The sequence below is a fragment of the Ostrea edulis genome, chromosome 7 (genome assembly GCF_947568905.1).
Source record: "Ostrea edulis chromosome 7, xbOstEdul1.1, whole genome shotgun sequence".
NCBI lineage: Eukaryota > Metazoa > Mollusca > Bivalvia > Ostreida > Ostreidae > Ostrea > Ostrea edulis.
Genome location: NC_079170.1, coordinates 34,729,360 through 34,743,600, shown reverse-complemented (window position 1 = coordinate 34,743,600; position 14,241 = coordinate 34,729,360). Strand labels below are relative to the sequence as shown.

Here is a 14,241-nt window from a genome sequence, read left to right as displayed (position 1 = left end):
CCACTCAAAGGAATCTAAAACACAAATGTGCCCAAAGTTCATTAAATTCAACAGTACAAACCTATTAAAAGGTTATAGGATTGACAGAAAAGATGAGTTTTTAACAGACATTTAAAACATTATGATATTGTCTTAAATAAATGCGCATATTGTATTTGCTGTGCTGTTTGTTTTGAAAATGTCATTGTTGTAACAAAACAAAAACAAACAATAAAACAAAACATAAAGAAAGGAAAAGAAAAGAAAAAAATAAATAATTTAAAAAAAGAAAAAAGAAGTGTTGAAATATATGGGATTGAATAATATTTGATTGATCTCGATCATAATATCAGGCGCGGATTTTGATTTTCAAAGAGAGGTGAACCAAAGGATTTGTTGAATGTTGTTGATACAATGTACCATGATATGTGTTTTGTACAGTGCACTTATTTTATCGTATGCATGCAGTTTTACTCACGGGATGATAAGTTAGTTACCGATTAAAACATCCTTTAAAAAAGAATTTAAAACGACAAACGTATTTACAATGTTCATTGATAAATGTTCAATGTCTGACAATTGATTTACTTAGTTTTAATTCATCAACACCCCCCCCCCCCCACCTTAAAACAAAATTTGATGATGTTGAAAATAATAATCAGTGTACATGAATATCAATGTTGGATTGCATAAACTTGCAGGAGTTTTGAAACCCTCCCCCATGAATATTTAAAATTGAATTTTGATCTGGCATTGATCATTTGACATTTCCCCTAAAAGAGTTCAATTGATTCTTTTCGGATGCATGTGAATGAATCTCTTTGTTAGATTATTAATGTCCAGTTTGATATTGGGGGTAATAATTCATTAATGCCACTTCAGAAAGTCTCTCCGTATCCATTATGGAACGTAAGTACATCTTTACAAGTACGTGTTGAAATTAAAATGACCTTTCTGCTTTGCAGTTGGTAACGGGTAAGGTGCAGCAGATGAAGAATTATAATTTCTGCAGGTTGGAAAATATCTTTATTGAATTCCGACAAGCATTCCACTTGGCATCAACTCAATCTACGACTGACCACTTCTGTTTCCAAGCGCTGAACTCTTGTTGGAGAGACGTAGGCGATTGAAAGTCGTTTTCCCGCATAAATAATCTCTCTCTCTCTCTCCAAAATCAAAAGGGGGAATGCAACCCCATAGTCCCTCCCCCGTTGAGATCCGCCAATACATGTTAAGTAGATTGAAATTAATCACCTTTACTGCAGTTTAACAGTCTGTAAAAACAGATAAAGTTCTAATGTCACAGGTTTGTTGTTCTGTCATAGATTCGTTGTTTTTCAATTCATGGTATGAAATTCCCTATAAGATTAAGAGACCCCCCCCCCCCTCTAAAAAAGGAAGGTATAATGAATAAATATAATAATAATAAAATATGAAAATGAATGAATATAAAAGGGGAAAAATAGACACACGAGATGCGGTTCCTTTAATATGATTTTTAATCCCATTTCAGGAATGCAGTACACACTGCGCACTTTAAATGGTCTTTTAATATTTTTTATTCCCAATTACATTTTTACTTATTTTGTTTCCAGTAATTCATCATTTTCATATTCAGAAGAATATAAATCCATTCACAGAAATGAAATGCAATACGTATGATGAGAAATAAACTGAAAAAGTTAGATTTTTGTGCGATTTATTAGTAGTAAGTCATTTCACCCCTTTTGAGCCTCTAGGTGTTTTACAAAATGAAGTGACGCATGCACTGAAGACATTGTTTATCATGGAGGCGAATTTGATAGCGAAAGGATGTAGTGTTTGAAATGACGACGATTAACGTTGCTTTAGTGTGGAATTGAATGGTTTCAATTGTATTCCCTTGCGGCAAAATCATTCATGAATTGATTTATGTAAGTTTTCGAACGATTCACATCAAATGTAAGCTGAAATAAATTCAAACCGAAGCGCGGCTGATTTCCCACATACTTTATGAAGGCTTGGACAGAAACGAGGGGGATAGGAAAGACCGAATATAAATAACCCCCTCGTTTCCACAGAAACTATACTTTTCTTAGATTGACACAAATTCTAATAACAAGACTCTTTTTATGTTATTTTTTCTTCAAAGGCAGTCAATCTATAATCTTTCAAAATAGAACTTTAGAAAATTTATTTAAAGGGAAATTTTGGTAGTTTTATAGGGCATTTCGGTAAATCATAGGCGTTTCGGTCATTCTAGGTACCGCTTTTACACCGTCTCAGAACAAACACCAAACCGAAAGTTGAACAAATGGATGGATGAGATGCACACAAAAACCTACAGAAATGGAATATTAACACGTAAGTGTTATTTATAATGGTAGACAAGGCTGAAGTCAGTGCCCCTGTTCATCTTCCTTTATCCTTTTCTACCCATAAATATACTTATACCCTATCACTATGGGGCGTGACCATCTTCGCTAGCCAAGGGTGGCGCTCCACGGTGTTTAAGATGGGGGTGTGACCTGAATTACAATAGACATGAATGCCTTGTTTCATCATTGTTCAGAAATAAAAACACTTGACTATAGAGATTCAGGGTGCTTAGTTATACTGGTCTGGTACGTGTCGGGTAGCTCCGTTGGTAAAGCACCTTGTTGTTGTATTAAAGGAATTACATGGTGTTCTGTTTGAAAAATATATTTCGCCGTACCAGATTAACATTTGAATTTGTTCCAAGTTGTAAATCTATTTCTCTATGAGTGAAAAAAAAGAAAAAGAAAGATTGCTTTTCTAAATAAGACACCATGATTTCCTTAGATATACCCTCCTAAATCCGCTACCGGATATATATGAATAATTTCGATTAAGAAATATGAAAAATTGAATGTTCTGTATTACTTAGTTTAAACAATATTTATTCGTAAATAATTCGATAATTTTTTACAAACAATGTCTTATACATGAAATAGATTGAGAAACAAGCCAAAAGGCTTACATTAATCTCGCTCTAAATATCTTACAAGTAAGATAAGATTGAGAAACAAGCCAAAAGGCTTATATTGATCTCGCTCTAAATATCTTACAAGTAAGAGGTGAATGAAAATTCTAAGTAAAATAAGTCGTATACTAATTATTACAATACATGCAAAAAGAAATAGGAATAAGAGAGAAAAGCTGGAAATGAGTATTGGGAGAAAAATAACACACGTTTATATGTATGATAAGTGTCGATACAGATCAAAAGAATATAAACTATAGACAAAGTTGAAATAACAAATTGTAGAGTTATGCCTTATAAACAATAAGTAATAAACACAGGTTTTCCACTTATTACAACCTTGGTGCACATGAGTATATTTTATATACAATATGACAGTATTACATGTAGAACAGCTTTCAGAGATATAGGCTCAGAAGCTTTTACTTTCAACAAGAAATTTCTGGGCTAAATAAAAAATGCTGTTATTCTCACTTTCAGATAAATTTTCATTACCGTATAACAATAATTCTACATAAGTGGATATGGCAATGTCAGAATTGTATTGGTCCTAACTCTTCAGTACATATTACAGCGTAAAAGAAAATGATGAATACTTGCTACTTCTCCACAAATGCAAAGGGGTGAATTGCAAAATTTTCTTTGAAACATATGAAGATTAAGAGCACTGCATTCTAATCTCAGTTTTGCATGAAGAGTTTGTCCGATTCTGGGTCCTAAGTAAAAATAATTTGGAATATCAATGACACTTATATTAAGATATTTCTTAAAGCTAGATAAAGAGGGATTTAATTGGACATTTCGAGGAAGTGCATTCCATTTCCTTATTGTAGATGGAAAAAATGAATTAAAGTATAGCTTGGTTCTAGAGTTGATTTCTTGCAGTGAGTTAGTTGCTCTTGTGTTGTAGTTGTGACCTTGATTTCTCAGAGACTGAATTATATTGTTTAGGTAACTGAGAGTCGTGTTATGGTATATCTTGTGGAGTTGAATAAGTCGATGATTTTCTCTACGCTTTGACAATGGATCCCATCCCGTTTCTGTATTACTTGAACATGTGACTATAAATCATATATAAAATCTTTAAGCTGCCCTGTCCAACCAGACTTTCATATCATTAAATATGAATGCTTTATATCAAAAGGAAACTTCAATCACACTCAAGTACTAATTAAAATCAAGATCTAATTTGATTGAGGAAATTCGGCGTACATGGACTAGCATCATGTCTGTCTATATATGTTAACATCAAATGTAATCAGACAAAACTTCTTAGATATGTAGTTATATAGATAATAACCAAAGTAATTGGAAAATGCAGGGACGTTTCGCACCACAAATATGCAGGGACGTTTCGCACCGTAAATAGGGGCGAACCGTCCTAGTGCGAATCGTCTGAGTACGAAACGTCTTTTGGTGCGAAACGTCCCGTTACCGGTTAAAGCACTTTGGATTTATCAGTAGTAAAAAGTAGAAGCCTCGACCTAGTGCATGTAACAAAGAAATTCAAGAATCACACGGAGAAAGTTCTGCATTTAAAGATGACGTAGCTGTGTCTAAAGAAAAATGCAAAAGTAAAGGAAAAACCCCAGTCCTATTTTCGTAGTTGATATCCAGAGATTGCAAAATGTGTTGCAGAATTTGTGAAGCCAATCAGCCAGCAACGTCCACCATTTCTGGACACCTATTGTCCGATTTCACCCCAACCTGGTGTACATCTTTCAAATGTGGAAGTGTGAAGTAGTCCTATTCACAGTAACAGTAAGAGACACGTCTTTGTCCGTGACTGTATTATTAGCAGTAAGTCGAACGGGGCAACTGTTCCTGCTAATTTTCACAGACAATTACAAACTCAGGATGTAGTGTTCTTATTGATGCTGGTACTGATTGTTCAGCAAAAGATCCAACAAAAGTAGAAGCTCTTATCCAAATAAGCAGTGAAGGCCCACTTATTGAGGACTTTAAAGCAAATCCTTGTGTGGAACACTGGGTTTTCTTCCCCAGAAGCGTACTGAAAAATATACAGGATGGCCCAATGCAATACAACTTTTGCCAGAGTAAATACTTGACTTGTTAGCATCAGCATGTTTCACAGCACATTTCAGTTTCAAAATAAAACAAACAAAACACATACATGGGTGTTGATTTTTTTCTTAAAAGATATTCAAATTAAAAAAAACAACTTGTAGGTCTTATTTACAAAATCTTTTACCATGGCGAGTAGAAATTTTGAACATGGCGACTAGAAATTTGAAAATGGCGACCAGAAATATTTCTAGGTCGCCATTTTGCGACCTGATAACAGATTAGCTGCAGAACTGTAGCTCTCTGAAAAAATATTTTGACAAAACAGAGAGCTACAGAGCCACCCCTTATAAAAACCTTCGATTTACGGCGCACAAAAAGCTGCGCACGGTAGAGGCCTTATATCGTTGTATTCTTGAGTTACTGTCTCATAAATTTAATATCAAAAAAAATTCTTAACATATTTTCCTACTATACTTGTGTCTAAACATACCTTCAAATATTCATTAAAGCCCCACACGACCTGAAAACTCCCAGCTTCAAATGATTTCGTTTGTTGACGTAGCCATGTTAGGTAGCCGGTCAATTCGAATCCTGGTTAATTTCCATACTTGCACAATAACGTCTAGATGTGAACTAATATCCCCACAAATATTTTAGCTAAATATTCTACATAATATATCATCCCAGTGCCTTTAAATAATAATTATTCAAATAGCTAAACTCACGGCAATGCGGCTTTCATTAGTCTGGTCTGGTCTCCATCCTTGCCACACGAGTGTTAAGGACTTTAGTAGTATTTTCATGAATCAATAGCTTATTTTACCTTTAGAAAAACTTTATTTTTTTAAATTTCTATAAATTATTTGTATTGATAATAAATGAAGAGCGAATACATAACATATAACGAATTTTATGAATATATACCAACAACAACAGGGTACGAACTGACCCGGCTACCTAACATGGCTACGTCAACAAACGAAATCATTTGAAGCTGGGAGTTTTCAGGTCGTGTGGGGCTTTAATGAATATTTGAAGGTATGTTTAGACACAGGTATAGTAGGAAAATATGTTAAGAATTTTTTGATATTAAATTTATGAGACAGTAACTCAAGAATACAACGATATAAGGCCTCAACCGTGCGCAGCTTTTTGTGCGCTGTAAATTGAAGGTTTTTATAAGGGGTGGCTCTGTAGCTCTCTGTTTTGTCAAAATATTTTTTCAGAGAGCTACAGTTCTGCAGCTAATAACAGATATGACTTGGAGCACTGCAAAATATAGCCCCTAGCTGCCAAACCCTTTCAAAATTTGAATTGGCACAAAATTTTTCAACTGGATAGGGTTTAGTAATAGATGTGTATAAATATGGTTGCACCAATGGGATCAGCATTGAACCATTAAATACTTAGTTGTAGCATCCTGTGAAGTTTTGCTCAAAAGCTCCTTAAACAGCTGCTTTAAATTATCACCAAATTTATCAAGCATAAAAAAAAGGGGGGGGGGGTAGAAAATGTCGATTATGAAAAGGATTCATGCATTCTGTTGTGTAATAGTAGACTCCAATACTATGTTGGGGACAAATGAAAATTAGGATGCCAGGGGAGTCGGGGGAGGGAGATTTACATTCTAAAATAATAAGTTGAAGGAGGGGGGTATGGGGTCCTCTCCAAGAAAATAATTGAGAAATGAAGTACAAAATGATAAGACAATTATAAGACACTTTTAGGGGAATTTGACATTTTGATTGTCATATCACAACAGTACAGTGAATTTCCAAATTCTGCCCTACCCCTACCACCCATCAGGAATTTTCTTCCCCTTAGAAATTAGTCTCGAGTTAACACAACCAAGTACAATTAACTTAAAGTGTGTCAACTCTGAGCTTTCATTTTAAAATTAATGTTGTACGTACCCCCTTTTTATTTTACACAAGTTTACATTTTGTTTATTTCCAAGTACCCACTGTGCGACTGAGTGTATATGCTGTTCAGTACTTTTCCAGCTCTGAATCGCCCGTAATTAATCTGGATATCCGTTCTGTTTTTCATGAATAAATCATGATCATTCACTATTCGTCTTATATTCTTGAATAGATAAAATGCATTCAAAAGACTGCATGTCAAACATCAATTTTCTCATACTCAGTGGTTGTCGGAGAGTTTGTTCGGTTTTTAGCTCACCTGAGCAGAAAGCTCAAGTGAGCTTTTCTGATGGCCTGTTGTCTGTCTGTAAACTTTTTAGCTCACTAGAGCTGAAAGCTCAAGTGACTGTTGAGCTTTTCTGGTCGTCTGTCTGCCTGTCTGTAAACTTTTTAGATTTATACATGTAGATCACCTGAGTAAATTCAGGTGACCTATTGCAATTGGTTGATGTCCATCGTGCATTAACAATTGAACATTTTTAACTTCTTCTTGATAACTACTATTCCAATTCTTTTCAAATTTGGTATGAAGTACCTTTGGGACAAGGGGGATATAAATTGTAAATGTCAGGACTCCTGGATACCTAGGGGCAGGGCAAAAACTGTCCAAAATTGACCAATTTTCATAATCTTCTTCTCAACAACCGCACATGTGTAAGAAAAATTATATGGTAGTGATGTAGAACAGGAAGGCCTCTACCAAGATTTTAAATTTCATGATCCCTGGGGTAGGGGTCCTGACCCCAGGGCAGGGCCAACTTAGTATATAGTGTTTATGTGTAAAACGCTTAAATAACCTCTTCTTTATTGCTATTGATACTAAACTAAAACTAGTAAGACTAATTCAACTTAATTAGTAGATTATCACCCACAGTCACCAAAAAGTATGGGGCGGGTGGGAGGATTTAATTTTTTAATTTTTATTTTCTAAGAAAATATTTTGTCAACAGAAGTGCGTCATTTAATCATAAATGCTAGATGGATATCAATCTATGTTTATTTCACAGACGAATTCCAGGTTAAGCTTTAATTTCAAACGCAGAAAGATACCAAACTTTTTCAAGATTTACGCTCATTAGAACGCGAGAAATTAAGAAAACCATACATATATGATATATCTATTTTCTTCACCGTTCACGTAGCTTTTCACTTTGCTATACCGGAGTCGGGCATGAAAATTTTCTGGAAATCGCAAGTTTCGCAAACTTTGGGCGGTCCGATTTTTAAGGGGCGGGCAGGGATGATAATCTATCAATTTAGTTGAGTTGGCCTAAACGGAAATTTAGAATGACCAGGTAGTCCTTTATCAAAATTGTAAATTTGATGATCCCAGGGGTAAGTGTTTTGGTGTTAGGTTGGGACCAAAATGGTCTATTATTAAATGTGCGAACAATAGCAATTTTTAACTTCTTCTTGATATCTACCATTTCAATTCTTTTTAAATTTGATATGAAGCATCTTTGGAAAAAGGGGAACATCATTTGTAAATTTCAGGAATCCTGCACCTCTGAGGCCTTAAGGGTGGGGCAAAATCTGCCAAAAATTGACCAACTTTATAAATTCTTCTTCTCTTGGACTACACGTGTAAGAAAAACTAAATGCATAGCGATGTAGAGCAGGAAGGCCTCTACCAAAATTGTAAATTGCATGATCCCTAGGGTGGGGCCAAACTTAGTTTATGTGTAAAACATTTAGATATAACATCTTCTTTAGTGCTATTGATACTAAATTGAAACTAAATGGGTATTTAGAAGGAGTAAGTAGTCCTGTATACAAAATTGTAAATTCCATGATCCTAGGGGTAAGGGTTTGGTTTCAGGGTGATGTTAAATCATAATAACGATTTGAAGAACTTATTTAAGTTTGTTAATACTGTATAAAATCTTAAATGCATACTTAGGAATAGCAGAATAGGATGTACAAAAAATGATGAATTTCACAACCAAGGGTTTTGACTCTAGGATGGGTCCAACTAAGTCATATCTTTTAATGTTAATACTCATATTATATTGATATGTAAAGCCTTTCATCAGTGTATGCACTTTTGAGGGCATTGAAGTTTTAAGTACCAACTTGTTTTATAATGTTGCTGAACATTAGAATTTAGCTTAGATATTCAGAACAGGAATTTTTTTTCTAGATTTCATAGCCCTTGAGAGTAGTGATACTTTAACTAGTACTCGGGTAACCGATAAGGCCTGAGGGCCTCTTGTTGACTTCTTCTCCAGAACCACTGGGCCAATTTCAACCAAACTTTACACAAAGCATCCTTAAGTGAAGGGGATTCAAGATTGTTGAAATGAAAAGCCATGCCCCTTTCAAAAGGAAGATAATCACAAAAATGTTAAAAAAAATAGGATGAGATCATTTAAAATTCTTCTTTCTCATGAACCACTGAGTCAGAAAAGCTGAAATATACATGAAAGCTTGACCTGACATAGTTGAGATTTAAGTTTGTTAAAATCATGACCCCTGGGGTAGAATGGGGCCACAATAGGGGATCAAAGTGTTATATGCGAATATAAAGGGAAAATCTTTAAAAATCTTCTTTAGAACCATTAGGCCAAAGAAGTTTACATTTGCATGAAAGCTTCCTGACATAGTGTAGTTCCAAGTTTAAATCATGGCCACAATAGAGGTTCAAAGTTTTACATACAAATATATAGGGAAAATCATTAAAAATCTTCTCCTGAAGAATGACTTGGCCAGAAAAGTTTACATTTACATGAAAACTTCCTGACATAGTGCAGATTCAAGTTTGTTAAAATCATGGTCCTCAGTGGTAGGATCGGGCCACAATAGGGATCAAAGTTTTACATACTAATTAATACATAGAGAAAATCTTTAAAAATCTTCTCGAGAACCATTGGGCCAAAGAAGTTTTACATTTACATGAAAGCTTCCTGACAAAGTGCAGATTCAAGTTTGTAAAAAGCATGGCCCCGGGGGTAGGTTGGGCCACAATATGACCAAAGTTTTCCATGCGAATATATATATGGAAAATCTTTAGATTTGGGGCAAGGTGACTCAGGTGAGTGATGTGGTCCATGGGCCTCTTGTTCAACAGTATCGCTATTTAATGTTCCCCCGCCGCTGCACCAAGCCTACACTTTGCTTGCATTGGTCTGAATATACTTTATTTATATTTTAGATGCAACCAACATCAAGGAATCAAGGAATGGCTACTGCCACAACCAGGGCACAGGAACTCATCACCTGTGACCTAAACTGTGTCAAGCCCGTCCAGCAATTCTGTAACAGCTGCCAAGTCAGTCTGTGTGAAGACTGCATCAACAAACATGTCAAAAGCCTCAAGTTCATGAAGCATGACCTTGTTCCCTTCACAAAACGCACAGTCCAGCTGGTGTTCCCTCAGTGTACATCTCATTCCCACCAGAGATGTGAGGGCCACTGTCAACAGTGTGATGTCCCGGTCTGCATCACATGCCTCTTGGGTCCACATCAAGGTCATGATGTTAAGGCTATTACAGATATTATTGCCAGAAGGAAAGAAGATATTGAAAAAGAAACAGAAGAAATTGAAAGCAGTATTATTCCCAAGAACAAGTCCTGTGATGCAGATGTTGAAAAGAAAATTTCCAAATCCAAGGCCCACTACTCTGGATTAGAAAAAGAAGCTAAAGATAAAAGAAAGAAATGGCACCTAGAAGTGGACGACATCTTTGACAAGCTTGAATCACTGATCCAATCACTCAGAGATCAAGAAATTACAATTCTGAAGTCATGCCAGTCCCAACTCAGAAGTCAAAATTCCAGTATGACCCAAATTGTTCAAGAAAACAGAGAAATCCTGAAGTCCAACAACGTATCTGATGTCAACCATTACAAATCCAAACTGACTGAATTCAGAGCCATTCCACAAGTACCTGATGTAATGTCACCCTCTCTCAAAACAAACACAGTCCAAGGGAGAGAACTCAGCCTAGAATTAGGAGAATACAGGGCCACACTGACACAGACAACACTATCACTACCCAGTCTGACTGATGAAGTCCTCTATTTATCTGTTAAGGAATTATTAAAAGAAGCCAAAATGATTGCAAACATTCCAACAAATGTCAAAGAGCTAATTAGTGTAGCCTGTGTTGGATCAGATAAAGTTTGGATTAATAGAATAGACAATATGATATACTGTGTTGACATACATGGAACTGTACAAGACACTGTCACCAGTACATGTAATCCGTACCCTAATGACATTACAGTGAACAGACAGGGAGAACTGATTTACAGTGATGGTGTGAATAGAACTGTGAACATTGTCAGACAAGGGAAGACAGAGACATTGATCACCACACCACGGGGCTGGAAACCAGAGGGACTGTGCTGTACCAGATCAGGGGACATCTTGGTCAGTATGTTTACTACTGATGATAGTCATTACAAAATTGTCCGTTACCAGGGACAGAGAGTGATACAAGAAATAGATAAAGATGAACACAGCAATCCAATATATCAAAGAGGAAACTTTTCAGTATATGTGACAGAGAACAAGAATGGTGACATCGTGGCTTCTGATCTTAATGCCGACACCGTGGTAGTGGTGGACAGGAGAGGAAAAGTCCGATTCCGATACAACGACAAACCACCCGTGGTACAGGAAACATTCAGTCCTGGACATATAGTGACCGACTCCATGGGTCATATCATTGTGACAGATCTTAACAATGCTTGTCTCCATATTCTAGATCAGAATGGACAATTCATTAAATGTGTGGACAATTGTAAATTAGATGATGGGCCTATTGGATTGAGTGTGGACAATGAGGGGAGGTTGTGGGTAGGGTTGTACAAATCAGGAAAAGTCAAAGTGATCCAGTACATAAAATAAAAACCCAGACATTCACACTAAGTATCAAGGGTTGAAGGATACTTTTCGTATCATAATTATTCATGAAGTCCATGAAAGGTGAAGATAACGAACAGTGATCAATGTCATAACTCCTATAAGGAATGCAAAATAGAGAGTTGGGTAAATATGAACCCCTGGACATTCCAGAGGAAGGATCAGGCGCCTAGAAGCAATAAGCATTCCTTGTAGACCGTTCACACCTGCTGTGAGTGTGAGCCCTTTATCATAATCAGGTAAACGGAGTAATCCTTGGTTAAAATCATTGTGTTAAGAATTTACAAAATGCTGACTTTAAAGGGAAAGGCAACTCAACAAATGTTTACATGATAAATTATATGATTACTTGTATGATAAAATTTTTTATCATGCTATTCTGTTGATATAGGATCTACCGGTAGATAAGCTCCAGTACTAATTTCAAAACGTTAAAAATAGAAATTCTCGCCATCTATAGTGGCTGCCATGATGCGGAACTCTTTTGTATTCAAGACCACAACACTGTCTATTCTGGTTTTGATGAGATCATCAAAGATGTGCATGTGGTAGATTTTACGAATACATTTTAAATAGGTGGATACCTTCCTGTCATACAGTTAATTACACTAATGCAAAGGGGAGATGTGAAAACAATTTTTTCTCCGAAATTTCTGACCCAACAAAGTTATTTGAAAAAAGAAGATACTATGTAAACTGTGGATCATGATCATTTGCGTAATGACAAGTTGAGGTTTGAGACATTTACATGTAATCAGAAGAAACGAATACCATCTGCCTGGCCATCGACTCAACTGAACGTCTTCTTTTCTTAAATTCTTCTTGCGAAAGTGCGGGCTCAAATCTATACGGCTCCAAACTTAACTGTTCGTGACTTGTCATGTTTACAGTGCTGCTGATGAAATAAATCGGAACCAACGGTGTGACGTAATAAATTAAACTTCAATGGCCTCTCTAATAGCGGCGGGTAATTTGAAATATAAGATAGATTAATATTGATTTAATTGTTAAACAAGGATTTTTGTTGTTAAAGACTGTCATTTACGATATCAGTAAGTAATACTTTACTCATAAAGGCAACAATGTGGTTAGGGTTGCCTTTCCCTTTAAACTAGACTTTCGAAACCCTTATAACATCGACTTCTTTGTCAGCAACCTGCCTTGAGTTAAAAAATGATCAAACTCAGAACTAGCTCTTGAATATCGAATCAGTTGAGAGATGTAAACACCACATGCAGGTGATAATGGAATATAGCTACATAAATATGGGAAGTTGATGATGGAGAAGCTGAAGTCATCCTGTTTGTCATAAAGTTGAGTTGTTAATTTATGTTAACATTTATGTTCAATAAAATATCAAAGTATGAAAAAGATGCGGAAGACTCGGTACCTGAAGTTCACTTGGATATACCGAATTGACTTATGAATGAAAATTACTATTGTTAATAGATAAAACGTAGTCAATATATCTAAATGTTGAGTTGAAGGCCACACAACAAGAGATTTTTCTTCTCATGTAGAAGCTTTTGAATAAATTCTGCCTCATAGGAATATAATATTATGTCAGCTAATAAAGGAGCACAATTCCCAGATGACTGATTGGTCATGTTTGATTTCAATTAACTTACATGTCTTACTATTATTTCTTACCAATTAACATCAGCATTCTTAGAAATATTGTGTATTTACACCTTACCTTAAGCCGGAATGGGGGTAGTGACATGAACAAAAATCGCAATATCTCCAATAATACTTTATATATTTTCATTTGGTAAAATTTCAGCACATCTGTGGAACCAGGGATTTGAGAATATACATGTATAATTTTTTTTTAAATGAATTAAAACGATATATTGATAAATCTTGCCGGAATGGACCGAGCTTGAAAAATAGACCTAATCTATATTGAGAGAATAAACTCGTTTAACTGGCAATATTAAATTATATTCATTAAGTAAAGTTTTCATCCATCTACAGATCTATTGTACTTAGTACTGTATAGGGTGTAGATGAAGTCACGGGCCTCATACTTAGCACTTGGGACAATTACAGCCGCCACGAAAATTTGGGATGCCCACAAGGAAAGTATAGTCGCCAATGCAAGTGGGCGAGCGGTAATTTTTAACCCTGATAAATAACACTCTTTATACCTTAATTTCTACTGTTTATTCACAAATGAATGTGTACTTTAAAACTATTAAATGCTCATTAAAATGTAATATTATTTGGTTTTTAATTCAGTCACTTGTTTTTAAGGTCTTCCGTTTCCAACTTTTATTCTTTTTTCGTTACAAATTTTGTGTGCACAATTTCTTGAATATGCATCGACCGATTTTTGTGTAATTTTCAGGGATGGTAGATATTCACTTAACATAAAAATACTGTTTCCCGATTTTGATTACGTCACTTATTACATACGATGTTGACATTTTTCCAAGTTTCAGACGGTCCTTTGTCCAGGA

At 35.5% G+C, this 14,241-nt stretch overlaps 1 protein-coding gene across 1 annotated transcript; it reads left to right on the top strand.

Moving 5' to 3' along the window:
• Positions 1 to 1,791: 1,791 nt before the first annotated feature.
• On the top strand, positions 1,792 to 13,402 carry LOC125667451 (uncharacterized). The gene is made up of 3 exons (XM_056144105.1): positions 1,792 to 1,892; positions 2,222 to 2,322; positions 10,064 to 13,402. The coding sequence occupies exon 3, from the start codon at positions 10,064 to 10,066 to the stop codon at positions 11,762 to 11,764; it is 1,701 nt and encodes a 566-aa protein (XP_056000080.1). The 5' UTR covers positions 1,792 to 1,892; positions 2,222 to 2,322; the 3' UTR covers positions 11,765 to 13,402.
• The last annotated feature ends 839 nt before the right edge of the window (positions 13,403 to 14,241 follow it).